Raw genomic sequence first — 16,312 nt, 5'->3', positions numbered from 1 at the left:
TCCTAAACTTTGAATACCTGCATAGCAATTAAGTTCATTGAAGAGGTAGCAATTACTTATTTAATTGTATATTGGATGTCTCTTATCTAAAGAGCATTTTGAATAGTTTACAATAGTGAATACTTCACACGAGAAAATGTGTTTGCAGTAGAGTTCCCTTTATTTCATAACATTAAAGCACACAACCATTAAATACACTTGACACTTCTATTGTGCTATCTAAAAAGCTACACTCCAATATACACATGGCACAAATCTGGTGGCATCCACTTCAAACAAGTGGAACATCTAAACCAAAGCAAAGGCTTCACATAAAAAATAGATCGTACTCTCTGCAACTGTATTCTTAAAAAAAATGACAATGATGAGATTGAATGGAAAGAAAGTAGATTACTGAAGCAACAATCACCTCCCATATTAATGCAGAATGTTATTTTTATCAGCTCATCTGCAGATGGCACAAATGAAAGCTGATTAAGGCAAACGCTTCTCAGGAAAGGCGATTTCTTGTAAACAGCAAGGAAAATATTTTTTCTTCATTAGAAGGTCTTTCCCAGGAGTGACATTTGCTATGTCCCAGGCCCTTCTGGGACCCCTGCCCGGCTGCTCTATTTCTGAAGGGATTACATGATGCTTTGTGGAATGCCAACTTGCAGCTGGCTGTAAGAACAGCTGAGCTTTCTTTGCAGGCAGCTACAGCAGCAAAATGTGCCTCTACAAGACTTTTCCAAGGGCCTGTCTGGCCTTCATAATGTGCTTGGCCTCTGGGCTTTGGTATCTGGCAGTGTATGTTTACAACATTTTGTGGATCACCTATACCAAATGATTCACCAGCACAACAATTCAATTTAAAAAAAAAAGAAAAAAAAAAGTAAAGGTGTATTAGAAAAAAAGGTACCTTATTTTAAAGCCATAATAAGAAAAACTAAGCTACACTTCCATTTTAAGAGCTGCTGTGCACAAATGCTTTGCTCCCAAACTAATCAGTGTGTCTATTAATTAATCGGCACCTAATTAATAGCAACATAAGTCACTAAGCAGTCATTTTTTAAGGGGAATTTCCTCTTAGAAGTAGAGCATCTTCTCATGTCCTGACCTGGAATTTTCCTGCTTTTGTAATGTATTTGACACCTTTAAAAGGCTTATATTTTTCTCCATACATGTCTAGGCGATTTACTTTCAATCCTGAAAAAGACAAAAACGAGAGTATAAAGTCAGAAGCAAAATACTAGAGATCTCCTTTCTCTATTTAACAGTCCTGTTTTCTTTAAGCAAGTTAAGGTCAGCTAGGAAGCTAGTTTATGTTCCTACCCCTTTCACAAGTTCATGCAGTTTAAAACAGCAAAAGGGACCATTCTTGTCACCTAATCATAGCTTCCCTGGGAGGGAAAGGATTTTTTTGTTTTGTTTTAGTCAGTGATGTCACATCCTCCTTATGAGGGATGAACTATTGAACAGATGAGTGCACCTTCTAATGCGTATGTATGCTGCCCTCTTGTTCCCAATAATGTCAGTGAAGCAGAGGACAAATTTTAGAAGTCTTCTCATATAAGAAATTATAATTTCAGTAATTCCTCTGTTAGTAATTAAGGAACAGCAGTAGCTATTAATTACCTAACAGTTTCAGGTTGGCTGCTGCTTTCCCACAAGTCTACTGCCTTTGGCATCCAGCCACTGGTTTGCTATATTTAAGCTAGTGGATTGTAAGTTTAAGAGTAAGGTGGGGAATTCTATTCTCATACAAGGACTAACCCCTGTTTACTCAAAGTAGTCTAGGAAACAAAAGAACCTAGTAACTACCTAGAAAGACACTACATGCACTACTGCCCATTCTCATCTACTGGTTTCAGACATCCTCCTTCCATCCAAATGTGAAGCTTTGCTCTGTTAGGGTCTTGGTCCTGCAAAGCTTGCTTACAGAAGCATTTTACAGCTAGACAACTTGTATTTAAGTGTTTGCAGGCTGAGGCTTTGTTTCATTTAAATATACTTTTGGTCATTAGTCTAGAGATTTCATTAAGATTTTCCTTGCAGATTGGTTTGAAGATGAAAAACTAGCCAGCTCCAGAAAGAAAAAGGGCATTTTTTTAAACCAACAGTTTTTTTGAACACTATAAAGGGCTTTAGTGGTACAAGGCTATAGCAAGTCAAGAGCAGCATACTAAATCACCTCTGCACTAAAAGTAGTAGTTGGCTTCTGTTTAACACACAAGTCAACACAGAAAAGCCCGTTCCTCTGTACATTTCTCACAGCCTTTCTTGAGCAAAACTGGCAATTCATAATTCCCAACAAGAGCATCTGGCAGCAAGGTTAACTGCTGGGTTAGAACCCAACTAACTTCAGATCTGCATCTTCAATGCAAAGATTAACTGTTTTCTACTGCTAATTACCTATCAGTATTGATTTCCTGTAACACCCACTTACCTGAAATTGCGAGCTGTTGGATCTTAAACTGGATATTTAAACTTGGATTTTCTTCTGGCTTGGGGGCTCCAGACTGCAGGTTCACTATGCCCTTCAGATTCGGTAGCTTTTGAGGGGTAATTTTGCCAACGTCCCACGTTAACACCTTGTCAGGAAAGAGAAAGCGGTAGCAGTAGCCTTTATGGATACCACCTATAAAGCCAAGTCCAGATGAAGCATTTTGTTTGCAGGCTGGGTACAGCAATCAGCCTGGTAGCCCTAAGGATTATGTTGGTGTTTTCATTCTTAAAAGATCAGGGTCTGTTCTTTTTAAAATAAAATGTTACTTGGAGAGCTTTTGCACAGAATTCAAATCAAATGCGGCCTGAGATATTTCAAGGGCAGCAGAAAGCTCAGAGCAGGCTGTGAGAGCCAGTAGAAAGGCTTCGCTCAACACATATCAGTGAAATACTTCCTGGGGACTAAAAAGCTTTGGAAGCTTTGGGAAATTCGAGTCGCAAACCTCAACTGAGAAGCAAGAAAGCAGGACTCCCCTGCTCTGTTTCCCTTCCTGTGTGTCTTCAGGCAGTTCTGTGGAAGCGGTTTTCCTGATTTCCTGCCACCTGTTTTTCTGGCTCTTTGTTTTCAGCTCTACTGCATTTTGTCCAGCTAAGTATGTTTTAAATAACATAGCTTGGAGAATACACTACAGCTGAAAGCACCAGCAAAACACCGCTGCATACACTGAAGAAGAATATTTGCAGAAGTGTAGGTGCAGGGGCAGGAATACCAGAAATAACCAGAAATCACACTTGGTGCATCTCTAAGACTGGAAAAGTAAATCTTAAAGAGAAGATTTTAATTCATAAACGTGCTGAAGGGAAAGATTCTTGCGATGTGTGGAACAGTGCTCTACTACTCTGCAATATGTAGGACTTGCTCTAATGTCCCCTGAGGTAAATAAATTCAAAATTAGGCCTTACCTTAGTAACTGGATCAAACGTATAGCTGCCCTGCGTAGCGGTGAGGTTCATGTTAAGTACTGCTTTTGGCATGTGAACTGTCATGACAACACTTTCTACTGTTTTTCCCATATTCTGTTTTGGTCCAATGGTAACATCAAATCTTCCTGAAGAACTGTTCTCCTTAAAGCTGATCATATGCTTCACATATACAGGAATTGCCACCAAGCTGAGGAGAGAAGACAATGTTATTAAGACAATTTTGATTTTATTGCTTTATTCTTTTTATGAAGATATGAATCCTCTGTCTACACAGAAACTTAGCCACAAAGCATCTGGCAGCAACCTTGATTACCAGAAATCAATAGCCCTGCATTATTACCACACACGGTTTATCCCACTGAAAAATGATTGCTCGCTATCAGCAGCTTGCTGAAATGCTGTTTTCTTTAGTGGGGACACAGCACCAGATCAGACAAAATCGGAAAACACGTTTTTTTGGCAATAATGCAAATTCCCCTCTTAACAAGGAGAAATCTGCAGTTACAGTTATCTAATGCTTTCCATCTAAGTATGTAAAGAACCAGTATGTCTAAACCAGAACGTACTTCTGTGAACTGACACGGTATGAGATCAGTCTGAAATTCCCATCAGGAGGAATAAACGAAAGGACTCTTTCAGACTCCCAGCGTTTGAATCGAATACATGGATGGAAGCTGACATCATCCAGCAGCCTTGGATTCTGTAAATAGCGGTAAAGTGGTAAGTAGAATCTCATAAAACATCAGCAGTTTGAACTAACTACTGAAGCACTACACAATTCCTGCTTTTTATACTCTTAAGTATCTTTTCTAGCCACTTTCTGAGATGTATTACTGAGCTAAACACATTTCTGGTCTGACACAACACAGTAGTTCCCACAAGCGTATTTTTGTGTACAGACAAAACCCATCCCAACTACTGAATAGTGCAGCAACTTTTGCAATATGATTCAAAACTCGATGTGTTATTTTTCCTGTTTAACATATCAAGTAGTAATTGTGCTCTCACATTTGTTTAACTCTGTTCATTAAGAAAAATGCCTCTTAAGCAATTAAAATGGACAAACACACTGCTAAACTTACCATGAAAGAAAGAGAAAGATCCGGCATTCCTGAGAGCTTAATACACGAATCAATAACACCTTGGATTTCTGCAAAGACTGTGGAACCTGTGAAAGGGAGAAAAAAAGAAAAAAAAAAGACACCTCAATTAACATATTATCATGGGCCTACCAAACCTGAAGTGCAGCTAGAGGGCACAGACGACATTTGCACAACACTCGGGAACGTGCCAAGCAGAGATAGGAAAGGTCATTCCAGTTACCTGTGGCCTGGGCAGCTTGCTAAAATACAGGAACCAGAGCAAACATCTTGTTCCAAATCAGCTAATTATACCTTTGCAAGCTGTTACAAAGAACTTGTACTGGGTATGTCTGAAGTTGTTGCAAGCAACGTGCAAGTAAAAATTCCAGAATATGCAAGCTCTCAATCTTCCTTTCGTCTACACTGTCTACTGTCTCCAGAAAAAGGGGGACAGTTGTAGAGGTGCAGGACAGTCGAAGCACATGAAAACAGTCAATATGGAAACACAGTAAGTTTGTGCCATAAAGCACAAGCTGTCATCATCAGCTTGAGCTTTCACAAACACGGCCTGTTTAACAAGAAGAGTACCTATTCACCTTGATGTTAAATAAATCTATAGCCAAAGGAAAACACAAGACTGCTAAGCACTGTATCCAGAAAAGGATCATTTTCTTAAGTGCTCTATATGGACAGAAAGGCATGAGCAGGACTCTGCACTAATTAGTCCTACAAGCAAAGGTTCTTTTAGAAGATATGTAGAAACTCCAGTTTATACACAAGAAAAACAACACTTCCAGCAATCCTGGAACAAGTTTTGTCTTGCTATTGGAGGAAGGCTGATGACTTCTTTTGTCTCATTCACGTGATGGCCCATAAGCAATGAGATAGATTATTGGCAAGAACTATGGGAAGATAGTTTTGCCATCACCTTACAAATGAAGTAATTTTTTCCATTTGTATCTCAGGAGACAACATGCAATCAGAAAATATCAAAGTACAGAATATTTCTTGTAGCTGTACAGTATGTTTAAGCATTATTGCTCTTCTGAGGTAAACTAAAGGAATACATTTCAGCATGTCATTTTGAATTGGTCATGTATTTCTATTTAAGACATAGATTCATGCATAGGGAACAAGTGCAAAAAAAAAAGTGGACTGTTGTCTCTCTAAACACTAATGGTTAGATGCAGACACAGTCAACAACCAAAAATGGGTTTGCAAGGCATCTTACCTGATTTGTCTATAATTGCATCAATTTCCTCAACGACATCAAAGTAGGCTTCGTTGTTTGTGTATTTTACCCCTGCTCTGCGCCAAGGAATGTTGGACAGCTGTCCGGTGGGAAGTGTGTCACCCACATTACTGCTGCCTTAAAAATGGAAAAGAACTCAAAATCAGTAATAATTACAAATGTAATGTCGCAATGACAACAATTAAGAATCTAAGTAAGATCTGGCCCCCAGGTTTTGCAAGCTAAAACCCAAACCACTAAAATTTCATTTGTTAGGTGCCATGAACAAACTTTATGGATGCATCCAGACTTAGAGCTTTTAATTTAATACTGTGCTCAGCAAAATACAAAGCTCAGGTCAGCGGCAGGGTTGAGTAGGAGTAGATGGGGGGCTAGATCCTCCAGAGGATTTCATCACTACAGCTGAACACACCGTAGCTCCCTGCAAAGGCTTCGAGTACCCTTTTCCCATCTTCTTGGTGTTCTATCCGGCTGCCTTCATGGCCAATTTGCTGATAACAGCTGTTATGGAGAAAGACCTGGAAGAAGCCTTAGGGAGAGTTTCCACCCCCTTCACTTTAGAACTACTGTCACTCTTGGTGCCCACCTGAGCTACCCAGCAGGGATGTGACAGCCACATCTGTGCCTGACCACGTGCCTGGCTGATCCAGCCCCTGGCCCACAGGCTGAACTTTCTAGCTTTACTTGCCTGATCATGATGGATTTACCCGGTGATCGCTGATCTGTAGCTGGCCCTGTTATCATCTCCAGCTCTGATCTGGCCCTGACTCATTGGCTCAACTTCCTGGCTCCTTGTCAGGGAGGCCACTGCCCCTGCCTGCCTTGCCGTCACCCTTGGCTTGCAGCTCTTACCACCACCCAGTGTGAGAAGAGGGCTTCACGAGCTACATGATTGTGAAATAACTGCTAACATCATTTTTCAGGGGAAAAAAGAAAAAACACAAACACACAAAAAATGCCACACAATTTAACACCAATGAGACCGTAACAAAAAATTGAACCTCGTGTGCTACCCATACCCCAAAGACCAACTCCTCTGAGCGCTGCCCCTGCGTGGCCCTGCAACCCACCTACTGCCTGTCTCCAGCACAACGTACGGGCAAACATCTCACGTATCCTCGGCCCCATGTGACACCTCATGGCTCACCTCCCTTGCTCCTGCCTGCCAGACCAGCAGATTCCACCAGCTCAGCTGACAGACACGTGGCTCTGTCAGTGCAAGACGAGTGCGTTTACAGCAGCTCGAAACTGCACCGAGCGTGATGGATGCTGAGGGTGGCGGGGGGCCGAGGACAGGCTGTCTGTTCCCAGCCAGCAAAGATTTATTAGATAGCTGTTATATACCTTTATACAATCATTTCTTATAGCACATATAACCTTCTCCAGTGCCCCTCAGTTATTCAAGGCTTGGGCTAGCTCTGTACCACTCCCTGAGCACCTGTCTCCAGTATGTGCTGTCTGAGCTGGGAACTGCTATTCCTGAGGGACTTCAGCAGCTGAGGCTGGACCAGCAGCGTCATGGGGACATCAAAGGGTCCACACATAAACTGCAAATAAGGAAGAAGTTGCTTTTTCTCAACCAGCCGGTTGACAGTGACCTCACCTTACACACTCACGCCAATATAATATTATCTTTTAGCTGTGAAGCGTGATGGGGCTTTGCTTTTAAGCTAACTGACACCTCTGAAAGTTTATTTTCATACCTGTGATGGAGTTGACGACGGAGCGCAGAATTGTGGGAGGCTTAATCAGTTCCTTCAGTATGTTGGATTCTGTTGCCAGTGGAAAGCCATTGTCTAACATTTCTTCCAGAAGCTCATACACAATAACTACATTGTCCTTAATTGCAGTCTCAGAACATTCGCCAAAGTAATCCTAAACAAATCAGAGATTATAAAGAGAAGGATTTTTATTCCTGTTAAAATGTTCTGCCTTTTTTTTTTTCCAGCTTACCCCCCAATATCTCAAGGAACTTTAGTGCCTAAGCTGAAAAGCTACTTCTATACTGTGACTGCATCATATGTTCAGGTCACATTTATCATCTAATTAGAATTAAAGGCAGTGTGGACAGTGAAATTAATGTAATCTGGTTTACTATGTACGTATGTCCCAAGGTTCTCCCATTTCTGAACATTAACATGCCTTCAGTTAGAAGACTGCTGTAAAATATGGAAACTACCTTTTGGTAATGACCAGTTTTCAGGGAGGTTCCTTTATTTACCGTGTCTGTCAAAGAAGTTGAAAACTCACTCTCATTTCACCTCTCTTCCTTCCTTCTTGTGTTCCTCCTAGTTTATCTATATAACATGAACAGTATGAAAGCTTACAGACAAAAAGCAGCTTCCACAGACAGGCATTTGGGTTCTAGTGCTTGCGTGCTGGTCTCTAGAAGTCAAATGAATACACAAAATAATTCTCTTTTCCTTTGTACTCTATAAAATGGCAATTGACTTAACAACTGCAAAGGGGAAAGTCACAGGCAGGACAGTTTATTACCTTTCTTTAAAAGACATTTATACAAAAATTCCTTTGGAATTATTTCAATTTTAATATTAAATAATGGTGACAGACCTGGAAAGTATCTGCTACTCGGTGCAGAAATTCAATTACAAAGAGCGGCGGCACTTCTGTCTGTATGACAGACACAAAGAAGATTTTATCCCGATAGATGCTGATGAGGTAGTGATGTGGCGTTGAGATGACAGGAGGCACATTCTCAACATCGATTGCTTTCTCCTGAGCTTCAAAGAAATAATCACACACAGACTGGCTCACAACACTCTTCCAGTGCTTCTCCAGGAATATATCACCAGAACAGTTTATAAGAAACAGGCTGTGGATCATTTTCTGTTGGAAACAAATTCAAAGAAGTTGAAATAAACAAAAGGAATTGAGGATTAACATTACTTCTTCTCCCACGTTCCCTTTCTTATTATGGCTATTGTTTACTAATATGCAGTGTGAATTTAGGATACTGCTCTCTTTAAAAAAAAATACGTTTTCTTTATTTAAGGAATGCTCTGCCACAAAATAATCCACAGTGGATTAAGCTGTTACCATGTATCACAACGTAAGCAAGAAGCCAGCACCCTTGACTTCTACTTGCATCCATACAGGCATTTGTAATTTATTTCTTAAATCACAGCTGACTGTCCTGAGTCGGCACTCACTCAAACATGCATAGCAACATGCAAGGATAACTTCATGATTTAAGTTTCCTTTTTTTTTCTCGTGGCAGAGGAGTTTGCATAACATCTGCATGCGTAACTGAGCACTGTGGTATCTCGAAGAGAAATTTCATTAGCTTGTCAGCTTTAGCTAGTGAACAAGAAAAGTGTTTTTTATTTGCTAGCTAATTAGTCTTTTGCTTATGATCTACACTAAGCTGCAATTGGATAAAGGACTGAAATTCATTAAAAGTACACAAAAACATAAATTTACCTGTTTTACCTAACAAAATTGTTTCAAATGAAAAAAAAATAGCCTCTAAAATACAATGAAAAACTAACTCACTCATGAAACAAGGGGGACATTAGCTGCAGTTATGGAATGTGACTGTTTTTTTTTCTTGTATCTTTCAAGATTTACAAATAATATACCCCAGCCACTGATCCTTCATTTTATTCTTGGGAAAAGCAGCTTATCTGCCTTTTTAAAAAACTAATTCCCAGTCTACTTCTCAACTTGCAATGTGACAGTAAGTGAACAAAGTTATTGATTCAAACCAAAGTGAATCAACTATTTTCTCCACATCTGTACCAGAGACAAAGCTGTGAGGGTTCAGCTTACGGAAGCTATAAAGCTATATTTAAAGCTATGGAAGCTATAAAGCTATAAAGCCTTGGCTGACCTGCAGCATAACCACACTGACAAAATTAAGTTTAAATTCAGGCTTAGAAAATAAAGCCATCAAAATTTAACCCAAGCACAGGCTCCTCAAGCTGAAGTGGTACTTGCATCCTGCATAAACACATTCTGCAGTTGAAGAAGCTGCCTCTGTTCAGCCCTGCTGCCTTCCAAGTATCAATATTACCATGCCTGCAGCTTTGCAATTACCTATATTAGGAAACTGGTCTGGTCATAAATTAACACGGAAAAAGGCGATTCTGATCAAATCAGCTTCCTGATGCAAGTTGCTGCATTGCCAGAGCGCGCTACATCTGGTGCAGAGGAGGGGGCAGATGACAGCAAGGCACCAGTGGGCCCGCTGGGACCGCACCGCATCCCAGGCAACTCCTGTCAAAAAGCACGCTGTCCTTGGTGGTAAGCACAAAGGGAGCCACGGCCAATCTGTGGACTGGAAAATCCAATTAAGCCAATGCAGTACATAAGGGGAAGTTTCTTTGGAATTGGTGATTGCCGATTTGTTTAAAAGTGAGAAAGAAAACAAAGCTACAAAGTGACACCATTGAGTATTTCTGCTACATGGTTTCTGAACCAATTTAATCTCTAATTTAGTTTGCTAAAAAACAAACAGGCAGGCAATTTTTATACTATGAGCACAGCGTTCTCACAAAGGAGCCCTGACACAATGCTGTAATCCAGTTTAACTAAACATGTTCTGAATTTAGCCAGCACTGGACATTAAAACCTCCAAAATCTCCCGGATAGCCACACAGCGGCGCTGAGCATAATCAACCGCTGAATGTCAGTATTGTTCCGCGCCAAGGCAGCCAAACATATGAAGGTGATCAGCTGTAAAGCTCAGAATAGTTCTCTGTACGTTTTAATATGGATACAATAGTGTATCTGTTACCGGCCGTAAAACCCCACTCCTAGTGTGTGCGCCCCAAGCTGGGTGGGGGCGTTCAGCCCAGGGCTGACCCGCAGCATGGCTGACACTACCCCTGAGAAGGATCCCGCAGTGCCTTCAAGCCCTCGCAGCTGTCCTGCTGTAAATGTTCACACCGGTTCTAGGTCAGGAGCCACTGCTTTGTTACGCTGCATTTTTAACGAGCACAGCGTGCAGCACGCCAACAGCATCGCGACCTAGGTGCGGCCACGCTGCCGCGCTCTGCCTGCAGCCGGCTCCCAGCCGGAGCAGTGGCTGCTGGCAGGACCTCTTCCCTGCAATGAAGCCCACGCACGGTATCAGGCCGTGACCTATGTGCCGTGGAGGGAGGGCCTGCACTGCCAGAGGGGCGGTGGTGTTGGACCCCGGCCCCTATTTACTCATCGGCTGCAGATGCCCAGACGCCAGCTGCGTTCGTGACTTTGTGCGGCCTTGGGGCGAGGTGGAAAAGCAAACTGACCCAGGGGCTGTGCCCGGCAGATTATGGCCTCACGGTGACTGTGGAAACCAGGAGTAAATTCCCACCTCGCTGCCTTCCCTGTCCTCTGGTACGTGTTAGAGGATGTCCCATGATACATACTGATTTTGCTTTTAGAGCAAGTGTTCCCTTCACAACCCCTCACACGCTCCTTCCTCCTTCACAGCCTTTAGCAGTATGCTAATGAGAAACTTAGTTGGAAGTGCTCTGGAGAACTGTAGCTCTGGCCTTGCAGCTTGTATAGACGTTCAGCACCCCACTACCCACGGGCACAGCCTGCTCCATCGGTCAGCAGATCAGCTCTCTGTCAGTGCTGACCACAGTAAGGCAGCTCGTAGAGCAACGCAACGCAAACCCATTTCACCTACCCCACACTGTCAAACTGGCACCAGCCAGATACAGATGGATGTGATGTTGTCTACCTTGCAATTGCTAGTACTACAAACATATATTTTATAAAGTAAGATTTAACAAAATTTACTTACAGTGCTTCCAATACCGAGGATTTCCCTGCTACTCTATTTTTTGGCTGCCAGGCTTCATATAAGACATGGAGACATCCCTGAGTTTTTCTCATTATCTAACCTTGTCCTTCTACCCCGTCAGAACTTGAGATTTGCAGAGACAAAAAGATTAGAAAAGCTAAACATAAGAAATCACTCCAGTAACAGTGAGATTCCTCACACCATTAGGTCAAGTAAATACCAGTGGGCAAAGAGCAAAGCTTAGGAACTGGGACGCTTTGAGGGTAAAGGTCTTGAATCAAAGTCCATCGGTTTAAAATACAGCAGCAAAGGCACACTGCCAGAATTTAAGAACCAGGGAGTGCCTCTGCAGCAGTGGACACACACACCACTTTGAGAGGGCAGCACGCAAACACCCTGTGTAAAATAAAGGATGTCCTTCAAAAGGACGTGCCTCCCATCTCGCTGCTTCGAGGCCTACCTAGGAAGCAGACTGAAGGACTTTGTGGTTTATTATTTGCATCTTTAGTCCAGAGGAAGCCATTCAAGGTAATGTTTAATAGGCAGATATCCTTCAATACTCCTGCTGGCTGCAGATCTTCCCGTCACTGCAGCAACGAGGAGCCCAGCACAGGCTGCGTGGTTGCTTCTTGCAGACCTCGCTCCCACCCTCGTTAAGGTGCTGACCTAAGAAATTCCTCACAGCTCTATGGGGTCATTTTCACTCTTCAAAACGTGAAGCCCTCAAAGAAAAAGCAAATATTTTAACTTAGATGTCTTCAAATATGCTATTTCCAACTCTGTGCCTTTTCTTTTGATTAAATCTGGATTTTGCAATTTCACTTTTTTTCCCCCCATCTCTTGGCAGAAACATCTGGACCGAAATCACAGCAGGCTTACGAGACAAAAGCAGAGCTCATTGGAAAGCTGGAAGGGCTGTGATCATGGGAAAAACACTGCCTGTATCTGCTTGTCCTTAGCTACAACCAAGTACTCTAAAATTTAACTAACGGCAGAAATTCTGTTGCCAGCTGCTTTTCCCTGACACTGAGCTGAATTACAGCCAGAACTCTGAAAACCAGGACCTGAGGAATTTGTCACTGACCTCTGCAATGCCCTTCAGAGTGTTACTGAACAGGGCTCGATGTGGAACCATCACTGGAAAATATTCCGGAGCTCCCACGTCCCCTGCATCTGGCAGAGCTGCTCCAAAGGGCACAAGGATTAGTGGGAGCAGACTGCCTGAGCCTCTGCTGTGTATCTGTGGAAATGAACTTCTAGCCCTTAAGAGAATGGAAAGTAATCAAATGCTCAGAGTAATCTGGAGAAACAAATAAGCTCAAATAGATGATTCTATTTCTACTTCAGAGTTAGTATTTTTGTCACAAGCAGCTGGTCGGTAGTTTAAGCTAGCTTTTTGCAATAAATTCAAGATATGTCACAAACGTGCCACAGATGTGGCAAAACCAAACCACTTTTGCTTCCCCCCCCCCCAGCCCCATTCAGCGATTCTTAAAATAGCAAACCTACCAAGGAGAAGTCCTATCAAACACTTCAATGACATTTACAAGGCAGCCAACGTGACAGCTCTGAACTTACAATTAGCCGGATACAACAGCAGTAGGTGTGAGCCTCAGATCTTACTAAAATGAGAACAGTCTGTAATTTCAAGGTTTTTTGTTTGTATTTTTTGGAGGGCTCCTATTGCTGTTAGCATATCTTACTGCTGCTACTGAAGTTGTCATTAATCTCTTCATTTATAAGGTGCCCACAGCTTAAGGCACCCACACATTAGGGTGAAAATGTATTTGCACCCCTTCTAAAGAAGTGCCCAGTGTTTTTCTTTGTTACTCGAGCAAAACTCCCAGAACCAATTCAGCGGTCACCTAAGAGCACCAAGTGCTGGTGCCTGTGCAACAACCACTTAGATGTACATCTCATAAGCAAACTCATCCCTATTAAAGCCAAAACACTTTGCTTCCCAGATACTCAATGTACATTTATTTACCTTCCCTCTTGCTTAAAATCTTGTTACTGACTTTCTGGAACTGATTGTGAAAGGAAGCAGTCCTCGGAGAATATTCTGATGTTGTCTTAAATCAGTATTTAGTGTCCAGAACAGCCTCTCCAACTTCCTCTGTATTTATACAAAAAAAAAATCACATCCTGCATAACAATTTGTGCAGCATTTCATCTGACTGATCAACTTTCCAATAATACATTTGCATGGTGCCTCTGTACAATTCAGTATAAATCTTCTAAATGCTGGCAAGCTTGTTCCATCTCTTGCCAACACAATATTAGATTCAGAATAATCAAGCAGTATTAGATACTGAATAATTGTGGTTCCATTTGAGATCTGCAGGAACAGAAGGTTTCACTGTAAAAGCTGAAAACCCACTAAAGTCTCCCAGAAAAAAATAATATTAAAAATTAATTGCTGAAGCGACATTTTTACACGAAGATGGAGCATTTCCAATACAATTTATGTCCAAATCGGGGAATCTAGGACTGCTAATGGACCATTTAAGAAATCCACTCTCTGAAAGCATTACTGAATAAAGACATAGAGAGGACCAAATTGAAACAATACGGTCAATATCTTGTCACCAGGAGTTTCAGAAACAGACCGATAGGACTGTCAGGCTCCCAGAACCACCAGAAACTTTGAATGTTCAAGGCAGCAGGATTTGATCACAGAACACAAAGGCCTCATCTCAGATCTCAGTAGTTACTTGGGAAAATGTGTTCTGAGTTGCTCTTCCAGTTCACTGCTCCGGTACCTCTGACAGGCTGCAGTGAGGGTGCCACCAGCTTTATGCCACTCTTTTCCATGGGCTCTATTTTAAGAGGCACTCAAGGTTCACGAAAGGACAGCGCAGGGCCACAGAGCCACGCACTACTGAAATCCTAGACCTGAGCCAAGAAGCACCCTGCTGGAAACGACAGCTCTCCCTAACAGACGTGCACGCTGACACAACTAGTCCAAAGTCCAAACGGTAAAGGAAGGCACATTTTTATTTACCTTCTCTTCCACAAGTAGAGAACAGAGCTGTACTCTTTATTTCTACCATCATATCTGATCAAAATCAGGCTCCAGAATTTTGAGTGTTAAAGAATCTTCCAAAAAGTTCCTGCTAAAGAGCAGCCTCTTATGCACGTACGCTGAACAACCATAAAAACAATATTGCATGTTGTTTGTGTATTAACTAAGTTTAATATACAGTAAAGCGGTACAGGAAGTAGCTTGGCTGAAAATAAAGCAGGAGGAAGAAAATACATTGTGAAAAGGTTTAATTTGGTTTCTTCCCGTTATTACAGCTGTGGTGTACAGCTGCCATTTTTCACCTGCTGTTCAGGCCTCTCTACCTTATGAACTCCAATTTCTCTTTCAGAAATCCTCACGACAAAATTTCTCTAATATTGCTTAATGCAGAATTGCTCATAAGGAGAGCACTGCTTGAAGGTGTGACTGGGACTTAACTGGTACACAGCTATTTGTCACAACTGGAAACTTCACTTCTGGACAAGGAAAGCAAAGCTGAGTACTAGAGGACGTGGAGGGGTCTTACTGATTCATTTGCCATCAGTGAGGAATGTTCAGGTATGTGCACGCAGACAGGAAAGAATTTTCTTGACTCATTTTCTCCCAAATCTGGGTGTGCTTGTGGTTTTTGAGTTACACGACACGCACGACACCACAGACTAAATCCCAGATATTTACAGTGATGTACCAGCAAGGCTTTTAACTGCTGGGAACTGCTGGCTGAATCAGCCTCATGGCTGGCCTAGTCCTTTTGTACAAGAGTGCTTCTATCATTCTACCTCTTGCATGAGCAATTCAATCAGCTTGTGCTTTTCCTGGAAAACAGCTTTTCCACTCCCATACCGCAGTCTGCCTTCTACGAACACAAATTTCCATTATTCAGGCATGACTATCTTTTTTTTGCCTGGTCGTTTATACCACAGCGACATTTAACGAAGTTGTTCCTTCAGCCACGCCAACACCGAGCGGTTCGGGACCACTGGGCGTGCTGAGGGAGCGGTGGATGCCCACCTCAGGGCAGGTTACCCCTGACACAGAGGGCGAGGAGCTGCAGCCTGCCCCAGCTGCGCACTGAGCAGGGCAGGAAGGATGCAGCGATGGGTGACAGCGGATTAATGCCCAGGGCACAATACAGAGGCCAACGCTCAGGAGGACCCTTGCTAATTAATGAGGCAAGCGCTGTGCGCTCAGGCTGAAAGGTCCAGGCTGGCAGCAGTGACCCTGGAGCACTGAGGGGCGCTGGGTGCCAGGGCTCGGGCACCTCATCCCCATCCCCATCCCCATCCCCATCCCCATCCCCATCCCCATCCCCTGCCCCATCCCCATCCCCTGCCCCATCCCCATCCCCATCCCCATCCCCTGGCAGCAGCTCCGGGCTATGGCCGGGGGTCCGTGCATCCCCTCCCGCAGGCCCCGGGCCTTTCCCCTGGCGACCCGGCGCAGCCCCTCGCGGTGCCTGCCGCCCCCTCCAGCCCCCCGGGGCTGCCCCCGGCCGCCTCAGCGCGGTGCCGCCGCCCGCCCCCCACCTACCTCCGCGTCCTGCCCGGCGCGGCCCGCTCGCGGGGCAGCGGCCAAGATGGCGGCGAGGCCCGGCGGCGCGGGGCCGCCCCCCGGCGGAGGCGCGGGCGGCCGGGGCGCTGCCTGCTCCGCGCGGCGCCCGGCGGCGGCCCCGGGGAGCCCCGGCCCGGCCTCGCCCCGCTCGGCTCCCCCCCGGCCCCGCCGCCGCCGCCGGCCCCGCGGCGCCCCTCGGCCTCGGGCGGGGGACGGGGCCGCCCGCGGGGGGTCGGAGC

At 43.8% G+C, this 16,312-nt stretch overlaps 1 protein-coding gene across 2 annotated transcripts; it reads right to left on the bottom strand.

Moving 5' to 3' along the window:
* Positions 1-137: 137 nt before the first annotated feature.
* AP3M1 (adaptor related protein complex 3 subunit mu 1) lies at positions 138-16,194 on the bottom strand. 2 transcript variants are annotated; one of them, XM_068689292.1, is made up of 9 exons: positions 16,053-16,194; positions 8,314-8,589; positions 7,446-7,617; positions 5,722-5,859; positions 4,491-4,576; positions 3,975-4,108; positions 3,388-3,595; positions 2,426-2,570; positions 138-1,185 (listed from the first exon to the last, which is right to left on the bottom strand). In XM_068689292.1, the coding sequence occupies exons 2-9, from the start codon at positions 8,584-8,586 to the stop codon at positions 1,085-1,087; spliced, it is 1,257 nt and encodes a 418-aa protein (XP_068545393.1). In that variant the 5' UTR covers positions 8,587-8,589; positions 16,053-16,194; the 3' UTR covers positions 138-1,084. The 2 variants fall into 2 exon arrangements, with proteins under 2 accessions (XP_068545393.1, XP_068545394.1); XM_068689293.1 differs by lacking the exon at positions 16,053-16,194 and adding an exon at positions 11,498-11,645.
* Between the last annotated feature and the right edge of the window lie 118 nt (positions 16,195-16,312).

Source organism: Anas acuta, chromosome 7 (genome assembly GCF_963932015.1).
Source record: "Anas acuta chromosome 7, bAnaAcu1.1, whole genome shotgun sequence".
In the NCBI taxonomy this organism is placed as follows: domain Eukaryota; kingdom Metazoa; phylum Chordata; class Aves; order Anseriformes; family Anatidae; genus Anas; species Anas acuta.
Note: the sequence above shows the minus strand (reverse complement) of the source record. Positions and strands in the feature narration are given on the sequence as shown.